This window comes from Thermobia domestica, chromosome 13 (assembly GCF_964235325.1).
Source record: "Thermobia domestica chromosome 13, izTheDome1.hap1.1, whole genome shotgun sequence".
Lineage (NCBI taxonomy): Eukaryota > Metazoa > Arthropoda > Insecta > Zygentoma > Lepismatidae > Thermobia > Thermobia domestica.
Window position 1 is genome coordinate 50,939,776 of NC_137466.1, and position 26,330 is coordinate 50,966,105.

General features: G+C 35.1%; 1 protein-coding gene across 4 annotated transcripts in view; it reads right to left on the bottom strand.

Moving 5' to 3' along the window:
* The window catches only part of LOC145668144 (beta-1,3-galactosyltransferase 1-like), a 236,704-nt gene that overhangs the window by 36,060 nt on the left and 174,314 nt on the right, over positions 1-26,330 (bottom strand). For all 4 annotated transcript variants that reach the window (XM_081735719.1, XM_081735722.1, XM_081735720.1 and 1 more), the window contains exon 2: positions 13,021-13,186. In XM_081735719.1, coding sequence (XP_081591845.1) covers positions 13,021-13,186 — 166 coding nt within the window. The remainder of the gene's footprint in view (positions 1-13,020; positions 13,187-26,330) is intronic.

Genomic DNA, 26,330 nt, shown 5'->3' on the forward strand with positions numbered 1-26,330 from the left:
CACTTGACGAACGATAAGCAACAACTGACACGGTGAGTCCACTCCTTTTTGTTTACCTGATTATTGTATTCCTTTTACACCTACTATCCTCAGTGAACAAGGTTGAAGGAAAGGGTTATAAACTCCGAAGTGCAAGGATTTTGCAGGAATTAGAATTTAAAGTATCTAAGAGAACTATTAAAATTCATGAGCGTGTAAACATAATATTTAAGTAATTACTGATCGTAACAGAACCTACTGAATTTCTCATTAGTCTGACTAAAACAGCATACAAATGTAAATTTAGACTCCTATACTAAGAAAGAGTGTTTATGGTGTTTGAAGGCATTACGATGTATCTGTCACTTGCTGATCTGCTCGCACTGTACAGTGTGCAACGCGTCACAGCCATCAATTTCATCCAAGTTTAATAAGTGGTATTAGTTCTACAACAGCCCAAAATTTCTACATGTAAAGTATTTTTCACTAAGAATGATATGATTTGACAATGTAATAAAATCAAACTAACTTAATTGTGACATTATTTTTTGAATAACCATTACATTTAAGTATTCACTTTGGCTGCGTGAACACGAGCAAATTGAGTGAATCCAATTTTAGATGACTTGGTGCAATACCTCGGGCTCAATGTCACGAATGCATCGTTCGAAGTTAACTCATAAGTTACTACGGACTCGTGTTTTATTTTCAAATAATTCCATAAAAAGAAATCTAAAGGAATTAAAACAACTTCTAGGTAGTCTACTAACAGTTGTGTTTCTTCAAATTGTGCCTGTTTCTAACTTTGTTTGCAATGCATCGATAATGGCATGAACAGAGTACTGTGGTACTGTCCTGTAAGAATCACATGTCCTCCAACTCAGTTTCATCTAATTTTGGCCACGAAAACTCTGTTAACATCAATTGTAACTCCTCATCAACCACTATCATTTCATCTCCTGCGTTGTTTTGGAAAAAATGACCCGGTGATGCCACCATGCCATAAACCACCCCATACTTTTTACGGATGTAATGGCTTCTCGTAAATTTCTTTTGGATTTATGTTTACACCAAAAACGACAATTCGTGTGTTGACATGTTCACTTAATCAGAAATGAGCTTCATCTGAGAAGAGTAATTTTTGGTCCAAAATTGTGATCCGTTTCAAATTGCTCTAAAGCCCGAGCAGTGAACTCACGGCGTTTATAATAGCCGAGCGGGTTCATTTTTGAGTCAATGCAATCTTATACGGGTGTAAACTCAACTCAAAACACGCAAAATTGTTACTCTGCTAAGCGCTAATTATTGCCATGTGAAATCGACACATCTGCAACACTGTCGTGTACAGAAGAAATACTCTCTACACTTCTTGGATTTTGACATTTTCTTTGTTTTGTAGCATCTTAGAGAATAAACTCCTTTTCAAAATTTTCACCAATTTGACGAATATCACGCACAGAAGGGAGATTGTGTCCCATAATTTTGCCAAGAGCACACTGAGTATTCACAAAACCACGTCTAATTGTCTTAAAATTTCGGATAATGATCAAAACATTCTTGAAGCGTGTATTTAACTATGAATACTTGTCACAGTATACTCACCATAGCTGCCACGCAATACTACCTATCACATCTAAAACATGGTTGCTAGGTTATTTTAAATCCTATCATTCTTATCGGAAAACCTTTTATTTCGTACCATAATGAGTTTTGTTGACATAATAGATTCTCCATCTAATTTAAAGAATGTAAAATTCATGTGAAGAATTTGAATCATTAATATTGGTTAATTTAATCTTCCCGATTTTAACAAGAATTTCTTATTTCTATTTAAATACGCGAAAATGATAATTTGGAAGAGACTACTATATGCTGTGTTTTTTTAAATTAGCAGTTACTGTATTTCGGTACCAGGTTAGAAGATTTCATTTTTTTTTCTTCAATACTGCTTGTTTTACTTCCACCTGTATGGCGGGAAAAATAAAATTCTACTTATAGTGAGGTAAGATCTGATCCCACTTAAATCAACAAAGTAATACATAAATACATTAAACTTGTACAAAGCCGTAACTTGAGATTACAGGAAAGAACGATCCCCTTCATCGGTAAATTTTGTAGTTTATTCTCCGTAAGGTTCGACAGTTAAGGATTAAGAACCAGTTTTAAACTATTCTCGCGCTAGAGTTGCGTTTACTGTAGTTTGGCTAAGGAATCTTTCCCGAAGGTAATTACATAATTTTATCTACACATACAAAAGCATGTTGTAGGACATTTCAACATTTCTCTTGATCACAAACAAAAGTGCACTTGTGAATAAAAACGAGCACAGTTGTGATCTTCAACAGGGTGTTAACTTCATACTTATCTGATATTCTTCTTTGAACTTCTGGCCATGTAAGAGAATGACTTTTAGTTTTTAATTTCCTGTCTACCTGGAAATGAGCAGACACATGCAGAACACTAACACTATCATGTTCTATCATTACAAACATCCAATAATTTAATATGCATTATTCTACTAAGATCAAACCTCTCTTTTCAAATATAAATATATATTAAATCACTCGTGCAAACAGGAGAGTTGTCATAATCGATTTTCTGGTCCTGCTTTGTCATAACTAAGATCTTTTCTTTTATACCGGAAATGCCACGTTTCAAGAAAAACAAAAAACAAAGACTAAAATTGAACCATCACTCAGGCCCTCTCTGTTGCAACACATATTTTAATTATACGAAAAACAGAGCTCTACCAGTTTTTTGTCTTCTTTAATTACTTCTTTTTCAAACATGTAAACTTCTTAAGACAATGTACTTTTAATTACACAATTACCTATACTATATACTGAGAACAATCAACTATCTCATTTAAAATGGCAAACTGAAACACAATTAAAATTAATACTTTAATACTGAAATAAAAGCCTAAATAGTTTAGTTTTTATAATGTTGCCACGGTGATGGTACGTATCAAATAAGACTTACATAAAAAATTAAGTCTATAAATACAAACCAAGAACGTTCTCCTTCACAACAAGACTCAAAATATTTTCTCGAAACACAAAATGGCGGTTTTCATCTTAAATTTAATAAGGAAGACGACACAGAAAAGAGAACTGCGAATGTACTGAAGTTTTCACAGTTTGTTGGAGACCTTTGCAAAACCTAGGATACAAATTATTTTCCCCTTACACCCGAGATCATCTTTGAGATACAAAATTCCTGTTTTACAAACATAATTTATACAAGGAAACATTGTAAAGCATATTCAATATTGGATCAGCTCTCGTTTCCAATTCATGCAGACGCAATATCAATATTTTCGTTTCAGATAAATTTTCCTTCTAGTCTATACGGAGTTCACTTCAATACTACAACTACAATTGTTTCCGGATGATTAAGTTTATTTATTTATTTTTATTTTTAAATCCTCTAGGATTATTTCAGTTTAAGATGATTTTTCAAGAAGTCAATGTAATAAGGCGATGTCTTACTGACAAAGACTCCAGCAAGCATCGAAATAATTTACACTAAAATTTTCAACAGGATTTTTTATTATTATTATTTATATAATTTTAAGTGCAGAGTATAATCACATAAAATAACTGCACTTGTAAACAAATTAAACGTCTGTTTCCAAACATAGATTGTTTATAGAAGTTCTGAGTAGTTGAATCTCAGTAGAGAAAATGTCTTCGCATTGTTAAAAAATTCTGAAGCCAATTCGACCGCAAAAGCTGTTACATTGTTCAGATAGTTACATATAGTCAATTTGTTATGAATAGATTACGTAGAAATTCTACAACTGCAGGAAAAGGCCGATTGGTGCCTTCCATTTCAACTCAGGCAATATATATACAGGGGTAGACAAAAAAAATCTAAAAACACTTCATATAGGACACGTAAGTTTGGCCCTCCACTGTACAACACGTGTTGCGGTTGCCGATCGTTTTTTTTTTTTTGTTTTTTTTTGTTTTTGTTTGTTTTCAATGTGTCATGTGGTCCTTCCTCTTCCGTCAGCAGTAACCAGTTCACCTGTGCGTGTCGTGGTGTGAAAGTGGTGCGGTAAAATGAGCGACCTGGCAGACTTCCAAAGAGGCATGATCGTTGGTGCCCGTCTGGTTGGAGCTTCAGTGGCAACAGTGGCGAACATTGTGGTGGTATCAAAAGGCACTGTGTCCAATGTCAGGACGGCATACACAATTCATGGGCAAAAGACGTCTGTAGAGCACAACAGTGGTCGAAAGACAATCCTGTCAGATAGGGATCGGAGGGCATTAAAACTCATTGTAGCAGCGAAAAAGAAGACCACTGCAGTGAAAATTACATCTGAACTCAATTCCTGCCTACAGAACCCGGTTTCATCGAAAATAGTGCGACGTGAACTTCATAAAATGAAAATTCATGGCAGGGCTGCTATCTCCAAACTCCTGGTCACAGCAGTAAATGCGAAGAGGCGTATCCAGTGGTGCAAGGACAAGGCGTGGACTCATGAACAGTGGAAACACGTAATGTGGTCCGATGAATCGACCTTCACCTTGTTTCCAACAACCGGTCGTGTTTACGTATGGAGAACACCGTCGCAGGCCTATGATACAGACTGTTTGCTCCCAACTGTAAACCATGGGGGTGGTTCTGTTACAGTATGGGCAGTGATATTGTAGTTTTCTACAGATCCCATCATAGCCCTGCATGGAATGATGAATGCTAAGGCGTATGAGGCCATTTTGGGGGACCAGGTTCTACTCATGGCCCAAATATTGTTCCCTGATGGTGATTGCATCTACCAAGATGATTTTGCACCCTGTCACGCTGCAAAAACGGTGAAATCATGGTTTGAGGAGCATGACCAGGAGCTATCACACCTCCCCTGTGTCCCACAAACACTAGATCTGAACATCATTGAGCCATTGTTGTCTGAGTTAGAAAGGCGTGTTCGGTTTCATTACCCTCCGCCAGCTTCTCTTAAGGAACTGGAGCATATTTTGGAGGAACAATGGTATAAAATTCCACACGCCATGATTCAGGAGCTGTATATGTCCATTCCACGTCAGATCCAAGTTGTTTTGGACGCAAAAGGAGGCCCCACACCATAGTAGGTATGATTTTCACACTTTTGCAAACGTTTTAAATTTTTTGTCCAACCTCTGTATATATATATATATATATATATATATATATAATAAAATTCTACCATCACCATCTCAGATATTTTTGAAACTTTTCTTTACAGCAACTAGACATGAGACCCATATTTTTTTGTTTTGTCGAAAAAACAAATCCCACCAAATAATGGGCCATTAAAGACGGTGAGTACAATTTAAAAATTGTAGAAAACATGGAAAATGTTCAACTTCGAAGCCCCATCATTCAGCTATGGAGACAGGTAGTTATAATTATTGCTGTGGTATGTGCATAGGGATATAAATAAACTATATTTTACTATAGTTTGGTTTGCGCATGCGTATTTTTTTGTACATAAATTAACTAATGAACGTCAGTTTATCTGAAAAGTCGAAGTTCGCGAATTTTTTTCGAGCACTTCCGGTTCAAATGTTAAAATTCTGTTTTAACGGTTGTTAAGACCTAGTTACCCGCTTTCCGAAAGAAAAAAATGTATCGCTTCTGTATGCAACCGTTTTGTAGCAAAAAATTCGAGAAATTGTCACATTTTGAAAAATCGCCATTTTCTCGAAAACACCGTATTTTAAAATTCTGAAATTTTGTCAGATGGTTCAACTTTACATGAATAATAAACATACCAAATATCATTCTCAAGCAATGCTTCACGAATTAACTACAGCCTTTTGTAGTTAGCGAAGATTCGTAAACTTTGATGTCAGTTGGCAACATTGGAAACAATAAAAGTGCAACAATTTGATAATGTTTGTGATTCACACTCATTAATTCATTGAATGAAGAATAAAATGTTTTCCTGACTGCTTTTTATTATTTTGATCAAAAATGCTCTCTGAAATAGTAAAATGAGCCTCCCCCCTTCTCCGTTTCCTTAAACCGAAGTAATCTGAAAAGGAAATTACGATTACGAAACAAACAGATTTTAAGTTCACTTATTTAAAATGGTCTTCGGAAACAAGATTTCACTGATTTTTTTTTACATGAACCAATCATTTGCTTGCTTGGTGTCTTCTTAGCTAACAGCATGTAACCGTGCAGATGCTCCAATAGTTGTTGGTGCACTCACAACTCGTAGCACATTGTCGATAGTTACAAAACACTTATTATCATTTCTCTTATGCAGTACCGTGCCGGGCGAGGGCGAGACGGCCCCGGGCGCCGAAGTAAAGGGGGCGAATAATTCGGGAGAAAAACGGAAAAAATAAAGTAAAAATTACTTGGAATATCTTAATTGGAGCGACATCGTACACTCTCGCCCTGAGCGCTGATCTTTCACGGCACGGCAGTTTCGTAGGGAGGGGGGCAGAGGGTCCTCCCCCCAACGAGGTCCGACAATGTACTTTGGTACTTTGATGTTTGTAATTTTTTATATATATTTTTTATTTGTAATTTTTCTATATTTACCTATCACAGCACTTCCCTCCTTCCTCCCAAACATACAATCCTGGCTACGCTACTGCGGCACGGCAGTGATCTTATGCTTTTCTGGAAATCTACACCCTGCTGAAGGTCCATGTGGAAGCATAAACAGCTCTTCAAGTTCACGTAATTCATGATTTATTCATAATATTTCTGCTACCCACCACTGGTTGTCATATATGCATGTAACGTAAGTTTCCTTTTACACTTTGAATTGCAGAAGCTCGATTTTTGGGGAAGCATAAAGTTAATTCGTGGTGACCCGTTACTGCCATAAAATCTTCGCCATTTTCCGAAAGCCAAAAGTGACTTCGTTGAATACCAGTTACCAGTCGCACACTTTCATTTTTTTTATTTTATTTTTTTTTTTTTTCGGAAATTGTCGAATTCAGTTCCAGGCAATAAAACGAGAGTGATACCCTGAGTTTGTACTTGCACTATATTCACGAATTATTTTGCAGTTCTAATACTGTGTATCTGTTTTTGCCTAAGGTTATGCCGCGTTAAAACATTCTTTGCAACCCCCCCCCTTCAAAAAAAAAAAAAAGTCACAAAGATCCTTGTATGGTCGGTTTCACTGAAAAAACACTGTTTTACCAGACCTGTCTGCACCTCGAAATCTGAAAGCTATTTTTAAAGTGGTATGCAGAACCATTTAAAATTACTGACGGTTTGGGAAATTGTAGACACTTATTTTCACACAAACAAACTATTTGCTGAGCAAAACAATATATTCACATAAAAAATAACTACATACGTGTTACAGTTAGTGTCTGATGAAGCCAAAATGTTAGTTGGCGAAACTGTAACACGTATGTGTTATTTAATGTGAATATATTGTTTTGCTCAGCAAATAGTTTGTTTGTATTTAAGTATATACAAAGCAAAGCTTCTACTTATGGAAAAAATTATTTTCACGTATTCGAACCTTTTTCTGTAAGCTATATTTTCGCTTTTCTTAGAGTATTTTTAGAATCTTGTTTATGGCTATGAGTACATGAGCCAAATCCTGTATTTTGTTATTACGACAAAACTGTCAGTCGTTTCTTAGTAATATACCACTGCCGTAAAGATGGAAATTTGCTCGTTTTTCCGGTGATAACTCTGAATTCCACTTTGCAGAATAACAGTCCAGTTTTCAGCAAAGTCCACATGAAGTAAAACAGAATTTGTATCTTGAAATTTTATACGATGCTTTTCGGTAGCAATTAATTTTCTTTGGATTTTCTTGATGTAGTCATGAAGACTTTTTTTTTTTTTTTTTTTTTTTTTTTTTTAAACGAGAACATTGTTTTTCCATATGGCATACGTAACACTTTCATTTTCATCAGGATCAATAATTAAAGACTCTACACTTATTCCTTGCACTCCAGGACATTCACCACATTCTTGGAGACAGACATCTGTCATACTACTATTACTAATACTACTACTACTACTACTTAAAAAAAAACAGTCACTCATGACAACTTTAATACAGGCTGCACCTTTGATTTGTTGCAATGCAGTAGCAGCTAACTTAAAATTTGCACAATACAGACACACACTTCCCTCGCAGGTTGCGGACTGACCCACTTTGGTCGAATACTATAAAATTTCAAGTAACCCATTCTTATGCTGGGATTGTTCTGTTTAAAAAGTCCGTAAATTTCTTTGATGGAGCGCGTAAGAAAACGTTTCGATTTTTTTTTTAAATTTTGTCCATTTTCGATCACTGTAATGACATCGCACTTATTGGGACTTTGTCTGGAGCATTCCAAATCATCAATGAGGTAATAGTTAAAACTTTTTATACATAATCAGAATTTGTTGAATGACAGTTTCAACTAAACTTAAAATTTGTGTTTTTCGTAATCGTAATTTCCACTTCACATTACTTCGGTTTAAGAAAACGGATTAGTAGGGGGAGGCTCATTTTACTATTTCAGAGAACATTTTTGATCAAAATAATAAAAAGCAGTCAGGAAAAAGTTTTATTCTTCATTTCATGAATGTGAATCACAAACATCATTAAACTGTTGCACTTTTATTGTCTCCAGTGTTGCTAATTGTGACATCAAAGTTTACAAAACTTCGCTAACTTCAAAAGGCTGTAGTTAATTCATGAAGCATTGGTCGAGAATGCTATTTGGTATGTTTATTATTCAAGTAAAGTTGAACCATCTGACAAAATTTCAGAATTTTAAAATACGGTGTTTTCGAGAAAATGGCGATTTTTCAAAATGTGACAATTTCTCGAATTTTTTGCTACAAACAGTTGCACACAGAAGCTATACATTTTTTTTTTTTTTTTTTTCGGAAAGCGGGTAACTAGGTCTTACTAACCGTTAAGACAGAATTTTAAAAATCGAACCGGAAGTGCTAAAAAATTCGCGCGAACTTCGACTTTTCAAATAAATTGACGTTCATTTGTTAATTTACGTACAAAGAGATGCGCATGCGCAAACCAAATATAATAAAATATAGTTTATTTATATCCCTACGTACATACCACAAGAATTATAACTACCTGTTTCCATAGCTGAATGGTGGGGCTCTGAAGTTGGCCATTTTCCATGTCTTCTACAATTCATAAATTGTACTCCCCGTCTTTGACGGCCCATTACTTGGCGGGAAATTTTTTTCCGACAAAACAAAAAAATATGGGTCTCTTAAAAACATGTCTACTTGCTGTGAAGAAAAGTTTCAACAATATCTGAGATGGTGATGGAGTACATGCTCTGCCTGAATTGAAATGAAAGGCATCGATTACTGTAATAATCTTCACTAGGAAATGTCATTCCAATAAATATTAGATTGACAATTGTGTAGGATGTCAAGTCATGTTGGTAGGACGAATATAGAGATGTTTCGTAACAGCAGCAATCAGCCACAACAAATTAACTTCTGAACATTCGAGAAAAACGGAACCAATATAATAAGTCTTAAATTACGCTAAATATGCTCTTCCGTGCTCTCTAGTTATACACGTATTTCATCCTTATTTGCTACTGAAACTCGGTCTGACACAATAACTTTTGTCGTTCGTTCAATTTATCTAAACAAAATAAATCACAAAAACTGTATATATTATACTCGATATAACGAATCCACCATCCGATTCTTGACCATAGCATGAAGGGAGACCTTGACTGTGCTTAAGATGCATGTGAAATAATTTCCGGTGGAAGCCTATGCTTCACGAGTCATTGGTCAACGTTGGGGTTTGGACTTTTGAAAAATAAATAAATAAATAAATAGAAGGGCTGGATTCTTAGTAATGGCAACAACGGTATATCTCGAAGTAGAGTATTTACAAGGTTCGAAGTTTTACAGGCCATCGATGTAATCACCAGCATTATGAATTACGCGTTTCAAGTGATGTGGAAGCCGCTGGATGCCGCTGGCAGTGCCTAATCTCTGGATAGTGCGGATGGAGCGATCGGTCGCCCGGAGGAGATCATCAACTGCACGGAAGCGTGTACCACGAAGTGGTTCCTTCATCTTCGGGAAGAAGTCGTAGTCGCTGGGACTTTAATCTGAAGAATACAGGGAGTGATACAGCACTTCCCAGCCCCAACAATGTAACAAATCAGTGACCGCACCTGCTGAATGTGCCCGTGCATTGTCATGCAGAATGATGGATAGGTTCGTCAGGAAGTGGCATTGTTTATGTCTTACAGCTGCTCGCAGATTGTTTTGCAAAAAATTGCAGTAGTACTCTGCACTAACGGTATATGATTTATGATTATACCAACCTAGTCGTATGCAATGATAAGCATAGCTTTCACATTGATTGGGGTATTCCCACCTGTTGTTTTTCTCGGTGAACTAGGATGACGCCACTCGTTTGACTGCCGTTTCAGCTACGGTTCATACGCTCTGGCCCAGGTCTCATCAATACCAATGATCCGCCGTAAGAAGGCTTCACTTTCACGTTGATTCCGTTCCAAGTGTGTTCGAGCGGCATCATATCGCAGCCACTTGTGTTGTTTAGTCAGATCATATGGAACCCACCTTGAGGCGATTTTATGCAATCCCAGGTTCTTCTTCAGAAATTTCAGCACAGTCGAATGCGCTAGTCCTGTATCGTTGGCTAATTGACGAATCGTGGCATTCCGATCCGCTAGCACTAAAACATTCACGTTCTGCACATCTTACAGGAGGATGGCCGGAGTCAGGCATGTCTGTGACATTTTGTAGTCCGTTATTAAAGGCTACGACCCACCTTGCTAGTGTACGGTATTGTAATGCACTTACACCGCAAACATCTTGGAATACTTCATAACACTGTTTTGCAATCCCATCTCTAGCGCATTCAATTTTCAACCAGCTCCTCTGACCTTGCTTCGTAACCATGACTGCATTCCGCGAGCACTCACGCAGCGTGACTGTAGTCCACCAGCAATCACTCAGAACTGCCTTCTAACTGCTGGTGCTGCGCGCGCATGGAGGGGAGAGCAGGCGAGTTCATGTGCTCTGAGGGAGGGTCGGTATCTAACCTACCGCTGGTATGAATTATAATGGATTACTTTGTTCCTGAGTATATGTATAGCAGTGTTGCCATTACTAAAAATCCAACCCTTGTAAATAAATCATTAATTACAACGCTCCTATTTAGGTATTTTACGTCCTAGGTCCGTGACTCCCACCTTTATTTATTTGTATTCAGTTAAGTTCTATCAACAACGGAGTGAGACGTACAGAACAAAGCCTCTCACTTCTTTCCATGTTCAATCGCATCGTAACAAGAAAACTCGACCGCAGTGTGATACCAACACTGTTTTCAGTATAATCTCCCTTAAATCTCTCCCTCATGGGCAGCTCTTCTTTCTCCATACCATACTTCAATCTAGACGTTTTGTATGTGCCGCCCTGGGCACTCGTACCATCTACCCATAAATTAACTTTGTCTGGTATACTATAAAGATGTCCTGCTATCCATACCGAAATATAAGCAAAAATTCACTTTAAACTTGAAGGTAAGTTAGTTTCATATTCTTTAATATTTATTCTCGTTCTCCACAAATTGAAATATTAAAATGTAAAAAGTAAGAAAGTAAAATTCTGATCTATTTTATTAGTTACAATCTGATTTACTTGTTTTTAAATGCATAATCCCGATGGCAGAACTTTCTTTGTCTTTCTGCGATGAGCCTTTGTAAGTCAAAAATTTTCTGCAAGAGTTCTGCAAAATTTTCTGCAGAAGAAACGCGTGTGATTGTTAAAAATACACTTAACACGACGTAAAAAAAAAAAAAAAAAAAAAAAAAAAAACCAGTTCAAAGTATATCTATGCGAGTCGTCCGTGCATTTAAGACATCTACACATAGCAGGCATGTTTTTACACTTTTCTGTTGGCTATATATACTTTTTTTTTTTACTTCGGCAATTTTCCTGCACAGGCGTAGCAAATTTTCTGCGATCACATTGCAGATCGCGGCATGTTCTGCTATGGGGCGCATAATTACTAGCAAACTATATATAAAGTAACGACAGCAACTTCATCTAGTGCTTATGACAATAGGTGTTTAAAAATATTAAAAATTACAATTTTCTTTTTCTCTTAGGCCAAACAGTATGTTTTTTTTGATAGATACTTGAGTATGAGATTACTATCAAACTTATTTTGAAAAATGCTTCCGAATTCAAACAGTTACTTTCAAAGCAGATTAAAGCTCTACCACTATCTCAACTGAATTTTTAAAAAAATATGTCCGTGCAATCTCTATAAACTAACATGCATCATTTCTAGTGTACGAAAATTCTATTTCTGAGCCAAAGTGTCATTATACCTCAACCAATTAGTTATAAAAGCCTGAAGTGGCACACAATAGAACGAATTTCACGAAGCAGATTCACACGGTGCAAAAAACTGCAAAATACAAATACGGCCCCAAAAAACATGCAATATTACAACTGCGTAAAGCAACATATTACTCGCTGAAAGAAAATTATTTAGAACTAAATGTGAATATTAGCCGTCCTCTGAAATTCCTTCTGCTATTACGCTGGAATGAAATCCTACTCTAGTGAAAAGTTACATACTGAAAGTCCATGAAAATTTTGCCTGTAAAAATATACTGAAATTCTATGAAAATTTTTTGAGGAAGAAAAATGACTAATTGAAGCTGCTAATGTCCAATTTTAACTGAAACATCTTATGAACTATTAGTAATTAAAGGAATATAAAGCATACAACATTTCACCTTGTGTACAATCAAAAAATGACCAGAAATAATTAATATGTTAACAATAGTGATAACAGAAAAAAAGTTTCCATTTCATCATGTAAAACTGAACACCTTCTATATAGCTCATGATCTATAAAAAAAAAAAGTAAAGAGGGGTAGACCCAGTTCATTTCACATTTGATAAATACTGAAAATATAATAATACTCAATAATAATACAGGGATACAGAACTTATGATGAATCGAACCTGTATAAAATTCCGATGTTGTATCTTTATATGCTATTAAGGCAAACATTATGAGTGAAACATTACCTTCCCGAACTTGAATTTGATGATACACAGGAAAATACGTCATCAGCAATAAAAACAGGATAAAGATGCAAATTATGAAACAGCGTAGATTCTTCCTGCTGTGACCTCCAACATGCTTTAAGTTCTGCAACGGGATGAGCTGACCGCGACTGTAGACTTTCTCCATCTGAAAAACAAAGAAATTACCCGATAAATATACTTAAAAAAAAAAAAAAAAAAAAAAAAAATCATGTTTAAATGACAGACACATGGAGCGCGTAGGCGTGGACGCCAGGAGAAAAGAAAGGTAAGGTTGGTTAGCGCTTATGAAATAACTCGTATTCAAAGTCTCTCTGGAAATTATTAATTCACATAACAGTACTCGTGCGATACAGAACACAAATTAATATTGTCAGATCCAAAATAGGCTCAGAAAATATATTAAGTTCAGTAGTAAATGTATATACCATGTGCGTACTTAATTTGAATTTTGATAGGCAAATTAGCTATCAAAAAGTTTGCATATCAAAATGTAAATTATATATTATTTATAACTAAATATTATTAATATTACGTCATTTTAGCATATTATTCATGTAAATTAATTATTAAAGCCAACATTCTACATATTATAAGCGCCTAACATATCAGTTACGTTGGTAAAATATTGGAAAGATTAGCAAAAGCAAAGAGTTTTTTTTCTTTCTTTCTTTCTTTCTTGAAAGTTTCAAAATCATCTCCCATCTACTAACCAAACTCTTAGCCTCCAGCGAAATACTCCTGGACATCAGAGCAGAGAGTACAACTGTTTCTATCTAAACATGGCACTCAGGTCCAGAGATGGTATTATTTTAAGCTACATATGATAGGACAATGCTACTACTTCAACTCTAAAATGGTGAACTACGAGTAAGAAACACAAGTGTTCAGCGCCAAGAAGAGAAGAACATTTCTTTTGTATTATAGTAACATTCCTGTGTGATTTTCTGTGCCGGTGACGTTTTTTCTCACTTCCTTCGTCTTGCTTCGCCCCCCTCTTGTCCGACCTGGCCAGCCAGAAGCGTAGTGATACAAAATTTGAAAATGTGATTTGGCTAAGTTGTTTATTTAATATAATTAAAACTACAAAGGTTCTTGGATACATCGAAATAGCAATTTGGTTTTCTCAGAATGTCCTCTGTCCGAAAGTCTTATATCCCTTAATTGTGTCATTTAAAAGTGCTATTTACAGATAATTCTTGGGGCCGTGCGAGCGATGTTCGTCTGCAAATGGAAGATTTTTCCCTTTGGTCAATGCACCAATATTTTTGAAAAGTGTAGTACCTCTCTCTCCACATGACAATATAAATAGGTTTTTATACTATAGTTCTCTTTTTTAAATATATTTTGTAAACGTTATAATTAATGTCCGGACTTGTATATAATTACATATTTTGACCAATATTACATCCTTCTAGGGTTTCTACTTTTTTTTTTTAACATAAAACTGTCTTAAAATTTTGCGTTTACTGAAATTTTAATTTAAAATAATAAAAAAAAATACTCTCCAACTGTGCAAGGCTTGCATCTAGATTCAATTTTGGCATGTCTATCTTTCTGTTCCTTTACCAAAAGAGAAATCTCTCTCTTCTTTTTTATTTGTCAAACCATGTTTCGCAGAATTTTCGCTGAACAAAAGAAATATAAGAAGAAACAAGTAAAAATCCTCCCTCCGGGCTACAATAGCAGCGCACTTTATTCTCAACTCTGGAGGAAGACGGATCACGTGACTGACAGGCGATTGGCCAGGAAATTTCTAAAATGAAGTCTATTTGATTGTTATCGGAGGTCGGACGGGAAAAAAGATGAAAGTAAATCCTGCAATTCAAGTTAAAATTGTATGCTAGTGTGCTTCCAGAAATTTACTGCAAGAGTTCGTTCCAAGAAGCTGGCGACAATGGCAATATCATAGCAGGTAACCTAAGCTTTCAAAGAACTTCGCTTGTTCAACTGAATGACAGGACAGTACTCTAGTACTGCAGATGCAAAACGCACGTGTTCTGTATTGACCGTCGAAGTTAGAAATGGCTCCGGTTGCCTCAACTTTATCCGCGAAATTGCAGTCGTGGGTAACTATCGATGATGCGTTTACTACGGACGGTAAAGTGGTGTTGTGCCAAGTGTGTGATAAAAAAAAATTGGATGTTCAATGAAATCTCAGTTAGAACATGTACGAAGTGCACTCCATGCAAGATATAAAAATTTGCGAACTGCAAAAAAACAAGTACTCTTGACACAAATGCATCAAGATACTTCAGTGAGTGATACTTGTGCCAAGCAATGATAGCAGCAAACATTCCTTGGAACAAAGTTCAAGTGCCAAAATACCGTGCTTTTCTGGAGAAGTACTGCGGGAAGAAAAAGTCCTTGTTCTCTATACAGGCAGTGCAGCGTACATGTTAAAAGCGGCCAGAGAACTTAGTTCTTTACTCTCACTTACTTCATTTCACCTGTATGGCCCATGTCCTTCAGCGTGTTGCTGAAGAGGTGAGAGAGAACTTTTGCGAAGTGAATCAACTAGTTTCTTCCACGAAAAAAATGTTTAAGGCGCCACAACGTGTTCAAGTTTACAGAGATCAACTGCCAGACGTGCCACTTTCTCCGGAGGCTGTGCTAACGCGATGGAGTACTTGGATACAGACAGTACATTTCTACAATGAGCATTTTCAAAAAGTTAAGCCTGTTGTTCATTTCCATTGGTGTCTGCTGTGTCAGTTGGCATTGCTCAGAAAGTAACGTGTGATATCGCATACATAGACAGCAATTTTGGTTGGCTACCTACGAGCAAGAGACTGTTAGGCGGCCTCTTCCAGAATCCATGGAAATCATAGAGGATGCAAAGAGACTGCTGCAAGGTGTGTGTGGAGATGTAGGAGAAAAAGTTTGAAAGAAACTAAATGCAGTGCTGGAAAGAAACCCGGGCTACGACAGCCTATTGGCAGTGTGTGAGATTCTCAGTGGTGAAACAAGAACCCCCCCTGAAGATATTTCCCCCAACTACATCCCCCTGTTGAAATACACTCCTGTTACCTCATGTGATGTGAAGAGATCATTCTCTGCATACAAGAATATTTTATCCGATCGCTGACAAAATTTTACTTCTGATCATTTGGAAATGTACCTTGTAACCCATTGTGCAACAACACACAGTTGATCTGCAGGCACATCTTTTGTAAGTACTTTATTTCAAATTAAAAATGTTCATTAGTGGAAATATTCTTCAATCTTAGTTCAACTGGTATTGTTTAAAAGATATAGGTCTACTTTTCCCTGCATGAAATAAATATATATATAAAACAATACATTTCGTCTTAAGTTGCTTTTAGTATTTAAATTTGTATATTGCGTATAATTCATTTCAAGATTGGGCCGTGGTGACGGATGCGCATTTAGTGTAAAAGGTTCTAGATTTGAAACGGGACCACACCACACCACATGAAATTTCTAACGTACAAATGCCTATGCATTGCTTTTCTCGGGGCTTTTCTGTTTCTCTCCAGCCGATTCACATCCTCCTTCATTCGCGTCTGATTTTTATTATCCTGCAATCAGTCACGTCAGTGACGTATGGCTGTCTCAGCTGTTCAAGCACTTCACTTCATTGGGGGGCCTTGCATTAAGCAGGATAAAGTCTATCCATCACGACTCTGGAACTCACTAAAGAAATAATAAACACTTCTGACCAGAGTATATACACTTGTTTATTAAAAACTAAATTCCAGTGCAACAGTTTCAACAACGTTACGTCAGGTCAGAAGTGTTTATTATTTCTTCAGGATAAAGTGTAGTAGATTTTCCTTTGTATTTTCATAATTCGTTTAAATATTGCATACTCATACGCGTGTTAATATTACGTTTTCATAAATATGTAACATATGTAACATTACATATTCTTATATAATATTATTATATTTTACATTTTTAAGCGATTTTTGTTACATATTTATGTAATATTTAGGGGGTTGATATTACATAAAAATCCGGACTCTAGTTATAATGTTTAAACAGTAACTATAATACATGTCTAAGCAGGGATGAGTGTAAGTTGAAATTTGTATTGTGTTTACATCCCTTCTGATTGTTTTCTGCTGGGCGACCTGCCTGTTTTTTCGCATAGGTGTCTCCACCTGTCAAGCTTGTCATTTGTGGAGTGAGGAAGTTGAAAGTTTTTAATAATGTTTTTTCTTTTAATGTCGTATGTATATTATAAAGCACTGTTGGCGTGTCAAAAGATATCAGTTTGTTCAGAAAAGATATATGTATGATGTGAGACATTCAAAACTCTCACTACATGTTATGTAAAAAAGATATTAACTTTCAAAATCATGACCTCATTTAGGATAGCTGAAATTATTGTCAGCGCAAAACCGTTGGCTCATAAAGAAAATTGCACATAGAAAGGGAGTCTACCTTTTTGGAGCTCCTGGCAGCTGAATAAATACGGTTGACGGGACAGTCATAAGACACTTCAATCCGAGATACGGAACTACCAAGGTAATCTCCGTACAACTTTAAGTAATTTTTACAATATATATATATATATTTAAGGGGAACATCTGATATATATCACCCTATCGACTTAGGCATCATGTTAGCTCATTGGTATGAATACCAGTATTGAGCCCGGGAGTGAGATAGTCGATTTATTAGGTATAACTAGTTAAGATTAAACTAGTTTCATTTTTTTATCGTGAGATAGTCAGGGGGTGTTCGTGATACACCAAACTACTACTATCAAACGACAGTATCCTATGATATCAAATTTACAAGAACAATTATATATTAAAAAGTGAATGTGTTCAGTGCAACCGATATAACACAATGAACAGTACTCTTCAAAATTTATCTCTGCCAGATCAGTAAACTCATGTTATTCAATTTTTAATACTCTCTCTGACAATGTTGGAACTATTACGGAACTTACCGAAATGTTTTTTTAAATTTTTATTTTTGAAGCCGTCCAACACAGAAAATGTTCATCATAAGTGTTGTGAATTCGACCATATAATTTTGTGGGACTTGTTGACCACTCACATCATCACAGTGATAACATGTGATCAATCTGTGTCATACAAGCTGTAAATCTACTACCAGAACAATCCTCTAGCTTAGTAGTTACTTTCTAAGCAATATATCATCGAGGGAGATGTGCAGCAAATAGTCGACAAGAAACCTTCCTAATGGGAAGAAGGAAGTACATGTACAAAACAGAAGAGTACACGTCTTAAGAAGAAAACATCAAGAAGAGGACACTATACACAAGTAGGACAATTCATCGTTAATATAGATAGTATGGCCACAGACATTTTTCATATAGAAAAAGCTACAAAAATTTTTTTATTATTATTATTTACATGAAGAAGTGTACAGTGAGCCGTGTGGGCAGTGTTTTTGTTTTTAAGTGAAATTAAAATTTAACCCATCACACCTACTTTGGAATTCCTTTTATTTCTGCAGTACATTCTGATGTCCTGGTACGTTGACCGGAAGAGGAGTGAGTACAATGTGCATACAGTGTATGATAATGTTTTCTGTTTCAGGCTGATGTCGGTCGGTGGTTCTAATCAGATGACTGTAAATATTACCGCCCTGTAAATGAGTAATCTGTTGGTAGCCTTGGACTCCGTTCTCCACTTTATGTGAACACGCTACTACACTTGTAGCCTATGAGTCACAACGTTAAAGTCCCGCAAGGTAGGCCACATGAACTATGAGACCTATGTAAGTCTTTAAATCGGGTATTTTTTTTTTTTTTTTTTTTTTTTTTTTTTTTAATTAACAGCTTTAGAATAGATTTACATAGGGACTATTTTGATTATTATCAATATTAAAATTTCATTCAAGAGTCTCAAGTTTTTTTTTCTTTATTTATTTATTTATTTATTTATTTCAGTCTTTTCCGCAATTATTCCTGCATCATAGTTCATGGACCCACGAAGACAGATAATCTTTCCAGTCGTGAAAAAGACCACTGTCTAAACAGAAGGAGACCTTACGGTCTACATCAAGAATAGTGGTGTCTCAAGATGAGTACTTGTATTCTGAGAGTTTCACATTCTCAAAATACAAGCAAGCATATCTGTGGATTTGTCTCCATTTTCACGCAAGCCCCCACCTTACTCAGTTGGCTTTCCCATCAAGGATCGCATATCACCTCTCACTATACATAAATAACTTCCGATGCAGATACGCAGAATCTATTGATCCTATTTACCCACAATGAGTCACCGGGATAAACGAGTTTTTGCTTTCACTAAATAGATAAGGGTTGAGTTAGTCCTCTGACAAAGTGACAACTGTTTTATGTTATGCATGTTACATTAAACTCTATGCAGTGTGTACAGTGAAGACTAATAACCAATCGGCAATTAGAAATTGGTTTGCCAAATTCGGTGCTGGAAATACAACCTTAAAAGACGAATCGAGGGTGCGATCTTTCCGACCTAGACGACAACATTTTAAAGGCAATATTGGAGCAAAATCCACGTCAATCAACAAGAGATATAGCAGAAAGATTGAGTACATCACAATCAACTGTTTGCCGCTACCTGGAGAAATTAGGGAAAGTCAACAAGCTAGGAGTATGGGTATCTCATAAACTCAATGAACGGAATAAAGAAGATCGGATGTCAGTCGCCCCAAGTCTGCTCTCACAGGTAAAAATCAAACCTTTTTAGATAGGATTATAACAGGCGATGAAAATGGGGTATTACTACAAATCTGTTCTCTTTTCTTCTCTTAATTTTACAACTTGCCCTCACATTATCTAATGTTGATTTAATATTGAAGCTATAATCAACTGTTTACATTTTGGGTCAGCCTAAAAGTGTCTATATTTCCTTAGATAAGAGTATTTAAATAGACAATACAGATACTAAGGGTGCAGACAAGAGTACCAGATATTAGATATAATTAATAAATTAGTACATTTAGCCATCAATTGTATTGATGAGTGTCTTTTGCATATTCTAAGTCACAGAAATAGCATTCTACACAAAGCAATTTCACCTGTTAGCGGTGTATGAGTTCAAACAAAGGAAAAGTGCAGCGAAAGAAGATCATTACGATTTAAGAGTAGGAAAATATCAAGAATGCACCTATTATTTGCACAAATAAATAAGGAAACATGGGGAAGTTTCTTGACCACACCTAGCAATTGACCGGAAGAACTGGTTGAAGCAAATTTAAAAAGAAAGTATGTACAGTTAACAGAACTCCCTTGGTCCGCCAATACTGTTGAGCATCATTCATGAGCAATAACATAAATAAAATAAAATAAAATAAAATAAATAACATCAATGCTTCATGAATTGAGTGAAAATCAGATTGTGAACCGTTTAGAGATACAGTACATCATGCTCTCTCTGATAACGATATGATGAAAAATGAATTCTCTTAAGTTCACAAAAGACGTAAAGCACACATCTCCATCCACAAAAGCTGATGGTACTAGTTTGGTTGTCAGCTTATGGAATGATTCGCTACAGCTTCGAGTGATCTGGTCCCAACAAGACAGCCGAGTTTCACAGTAACAAATTAGACGTTGTAAGTCAAATATGAGCGTGCACCAGCCAGTAAATATCAACTGAAAAAGATTCTCTCTTTTCCACTAAAATGCAAAATCGGGATCTTATAAGAATGATAATGCAGAAATTAAAGCAGTTAGGCATAGACATCCTACCTCATTCACCATATATTATTCATACCTTCCCCAATTGATTTTCATCTTGAACAGTATCTTCCACGAGAAATACTTTCGTGGCGAAAATGTCATCAAAAATGCCTTCAGTCATAAATCTTCTGAGTTTTATGCCAGAAGCAAGAACGGACATACATTTTATTGGAAACACTGTACAACCTAAGTTCCGATGTTGATTAAAGGCACCCACGGTTTCTTAAGAAATGTTCCTCCACATTTCATATTTCCTAGACGCGAAAGTTTTCCGAACGACACAATACTATTTTCTCACATTATCAAAATATTTAAAATTGCTAAAATTCACTGATATTACAAAACAATTCTCCTTTCTTGATTTACTTCCGTGTTTTACATTCACATGTTAATATTTATATGAGATTGAAGTTAGAACATAAAGATTTCGTTATTATATATATTTTTATTGTAATAGTACTACACTAACCCGTTGACATTATGAGCTTCAGAAATATTTCTGCGATTTTGATTCTTGACATTACAATAATGTAGTAAGTTCGATTTTTTTTCGTATAAAAAAAAAGTCTAGAAATCTAGTAATACTCCTTTTCCAGGAAATACTAAACGATTTTCAGTACTTGCCTTTCAGCAGAAACTAATGGAAAAAAAGCTGATTAGCTATTTGACGAATATCACTGTGAATAGATAGGGAGACTATAATAGGGAGACTATAATGTGCGGACTGTAAATTTTGTTTTCTTACAGGGTGTCTACTGAGTTTCATTTTCAAAATTCCAGTATATTTCCAGTATATTCAGTATAACTATCAGCAAAATTCCAATACCTATTACAATGATTTTTTTTTTAAAAGTTCTTTAGGAATAATAAAACTCTCTTGATGATTTCAGGTTTGTAATTGTTTTATCATCAAAAGAATATTTTTAATAAATTTAGTTAACCTTGATTTTTTTTCTTTTAAATACAAATGATTTTACAACTTTTTTAAAAGGGCTTCCCAACTCCCCTCACAGCCTCAAACTCCACCCATTGTTTTAAATGTCTAAATACAAAATTAATACCACTCTTGCTTTGGAAAAATTTTACAATTTCAATGAATACAAAATTGTTTCTAAGACTATTAAAACAATTACAAAAAAGTATTGTTAACAAATTACCAGTTTCACGATTTTTCCAGTATGTGGATCAAAATTCCAGTATATTTCCAGTATTTCTTGTATCAATAGACACCCTGTCTTAATATGTTCTAACAATGGTTAAACAATATTCATCGGATTCACTAATTGCATGCGAAATCATGATGTTCACGTGGTATTATCAACTTTATATAATATTACAAATCATCTACATTTTGCCATTACTCGCTCGCCTATCTTGCTATTAACAATTTCCCAATCAACAAATACTTCTGTTTCCTGAGTGTCACAAATCATATAACGATCACGGATATTCATAAATCACAAGAAAAATATAGTATTTATTTAAGAATTACTGTGCTGTCTATAAAACTATCCTTCAAACTTTACTCGAATTGAAAAGAATAATAAAAAAGTAATGAAAAAAACTTACTCTAAGTTTCAAGTTCATAAGAATGGACACAGAAACAACAAAAGTGTGTGCTTGTTACAGATGAAAGTATCATATATGCATTATGAAACATCACAAGCTCTTGTTTCATCCGAAGTATCGGCTACAGAATCATTTACTTTCGTCTCTCTCGCACAATAGCAAATACCGTTATGTAGTAGTCAATGTCAAGTACTCATAAACTTCTTCGTACAATATATACCTGTATCTAAATCTATTTATGCTGATATTTAAGAGCGTATTCAACTCTTTTTATTATTTTCTTTACTTTTGAAGTAACGCTATAAAATGAGTACCCAAATGGTCTATACAGAAGAAAAAAACTGTGATAGGATGACAGAAGCACATGTATACACTTGACAAACTTCATAGATTTAAAGACATATCAGGTATTATCATCTTCGAATGGTTTAAAGTATGACTTATCAGAAAATATTATACTCTTTAATATCTTACTCAATTAACTGAGGTTTAATGGAGATGTCAACATTGAGGCTAGTTGTCCCCGTCACAAATATCTTATTCAACTAAATTTATTACACATAATTTAGTAAACTTGAAGACCTCAAGGAGATAATCACAAAAGTGTTAACACCTCAATTCTGTTCATAAATCTGAAAATTCTTGGTGCACAAAAGATGATTGAAGACTTAAGTATTCTAAAGCAGCTATAGGTCTATTGTTTTACGAATATGAATGAAACTAATATTTTATCAGTATGTCTGAAAATAGCGAATTTTTAAGTTTTACAGGTATATAAACTTCGCATGTTTAATATTGTAATCTGTGGCTCCTTGTTTTGCATCCTTATACAATATCAGAGTTAAGAAGGATTGACTTACCTACTACTTGTATTTGAAGCACGTTTCTTTCTTTTTGCTGATCTTTGACGTTTTAACATCTAGCATTAGCGTAATAATATCGACTTTATACATGAAAATGAAACTTTATCCGTCTTCACTGTGAAAATATTATTGAAATAATTACTTTTTCTTAGCAGAGTATATACTTATTTATTAAAGTAAGTCCTAACAGTTTTAATAACATCTGATGAATATAAGTTATTGAAACTGTTACGACTTATTTTAATTTTAATAAATAAGTACATACTCTGGTCAGAAAAAAGTATTAACTATTAATGAAAATGAAATATTTTTGTTTAACAACCTACATTTATGTCCTTCAGGCTAAAAAGGGGATGGATAATTAATGAAGGTGAATGGATGTGAAATTAATTTTTTGTGTTCTCCAACCGGGAATCAACCAGGGACCACGTGCCCGAATGGTACACGCACTAGCCATTAGACCGGCAGCGTGGGCTTCATTTTATACATTAGTGACAGTGATCTAATTACGTTTGTTTCATTCATATATATATATAATATATATATATATATAATTAATACAATAAAATAATTAAGTTCAATTTGATTTTTGGTATTATTCGACATCGTGAAATACTCGTAAGTGCCTGAACTAAGATGAGACTTGGGACCAGAAATAACGGCACTGCCGGTTCATGCGTGAATGTGTGGCATCTGACTTGGCCTTAGACGTTCATAGGCTGTAGTGCCAATTTCCATTTCAAGTTACGTTCAGCAAAGATACTGTTTATGACTGGAAATCCATTAACTAAGGCTCACCACTAAGATCGGCCTTACTTTTTTTTTTTTTTTTTTTTACCCATTTTAGTGAACAATTTAAAGAGAATATAAGGAATATAAAAAAATTCGAAAGAAAGCAAAATACTAAGTGCAAAATGAACGGTTCCAAGATTTTTCTTCTAGAGCTAAATTTGATGCACAACAATGATAACATCATAAACTCCGTACCCAAAATTCTGTTTATATATATAAAAGATTTCGAAACGCTATAAATTTATTTAATATCGTTTCGTAGATAGCACCTGGCTCTCTTTCTTCGTTGTTTTTAAGTGTTCACTGCAATAACAATAATAAAAGTGGCGCGAGCTTACGAAAAGTCATAACAGTACAAAAATGAAATGAATGAAATCGTTAAGTTTTATGTTCCACGCCGACGTAAAGTTTTATGTCGACTAGACGGTGATGATGACAAATGAAGGAAATGATGAAATGAATAAAGTGGGAGAAAACGGGAGAACCCCGAAAAAACCCAAGCACACGTTGTTTGTCCACCACAAAGTCCACTTCCTTAACAGTAAAGTAACATGAAATAACAGTTGTACATCAGGTAGCAAATATAGCACAATGTCGTTCCACCTCAAAGTAACTATATTGTTCTTGAGCACTTTTATAATTTATTTATTTATTTTTTAATCGCTAACACAAGAATACGCAAAGCTGTTTTAATAAACTAAGATACATCTCCAATTATAGATTTAATGTAAGGTAATATTAAAAGACTTAATCTAGCAAGACGAATGAAATAGAAGAAATAACGCAGTTCTCCTATGAAAAGTTGGGCATCGAAACAATCATAGATGCTACAAAGAGGTTTACCTATATCCCTTCAATTTTTGAGTAATATTTCCTTAACCGGCTTAAAGATATCGGACACAGAATCTATTAGTAATTAACCTAATTATATTATTAAAAACCACCTATAAGCATTCTAAAATTGTAGAAATCTACAAACTGTTTCGTCAAACTACTACCGACTTCTTCAGCGTAATTGAAAAACCAAAGTTGCTTATCCGTTACATTTTGTAGTTGCCTCCAACTATGAGGTGATGCAACAACAAAATAGACTGGATGAATTCTAAGAAGCACGAAAAATGACACAGTTAGAACACAACTTGCACAAAAATATTCATTTAAGAAAGATATGATAGTTACATTTATCAATAAACGGTATTTACTGTCTTCAGAAGTTATTAAAGTACCACTCAAAAATGAGACACATAAGGTACGCATTTTGATAGTAATTACAATATATGTCAACTGCGAACAATCATGAACGCAAAGAACTGAACTATTTGGACACAAAAAGAAAGTTTTAAACAGCGCTGTAACTTAGTTTTCTTTCTGGGAAGGCAAGCATTAATACGTGTATTTGGGGCCCCTAGAAAAATTGTTTTTCTAATTCTTGGACCCCTTCCTTCCATTCTTCTCTTACTCATTATGGGTCCCGGAGCCTGTGGGCCCTCGCACATGGCTAGGTCTGCGGGGCAATTAGTTACGCCCCTGGGCCCGTTCCATACATGAGAAATTAATTAAGGGGACAATATTGACAAATCTCAAAACCATACGAATAAATATATTTCTAGGGCCCCTAATAGCAGACATTTTTTACTGAAATGGGCCCAAGACTCATTTTTGCTTTATTTACCTTTTGTGTGGGGCGGAGCCTAATTAAAAGTTGGTCTCCGGACAATATATATAAGTGATGACCTACTCCCAGCAGCCAGAAGGCGTGGAAGTCTGATGAAGACACAGTTATTGTGTTGAAACTGTTACGTGATACTGTTTTTTTTTTTTTACATATTATCACATAGCCTTGCTCAGTGTGTTATTGTGTATTAGTAACAAAAAGGATATTATGTAAAAAAAAAAAAAAAAAAAAAAAAAAAAAGATCCCTGACACGTCCCTAATTATCGTAGAATGATGATTCATACGTTGTTTTGTTCAGAATCGAGTAGGCTTTCAGAAAGTACTACTCAGATGTCCCTATCATGTACCCGAGCAGGGGAATAACGCGAAAGTGGGATTTTTGGTCAAGAAATATCCCTTTTTTAACCTTTAACCCCTCTGAACCCCCCTTCTGTGTTCACGAAGATCCGAAAAAATTAAGGGTCCACTGATTGTTTTTGTAAAACATCAGAAATATAGGGTTAAAGAGAAGTTCACTAAAAATGTTGAAATTAGACCTCTTACCCCCAAAAAAAAAAAAAAAAAAAAAAAGAAAAGAAATTTGTAAAGTGATGACTTAATACCCCCCTATGTTCCGACGCTCGGAAGCTTATAGACCCTTCCAAGGCTTTCTTCAACCCTCCTCTCGTTAAAAAAAAAATATAATATATAAAAAATAAAAAAAACGGAACTAAATAGTTTT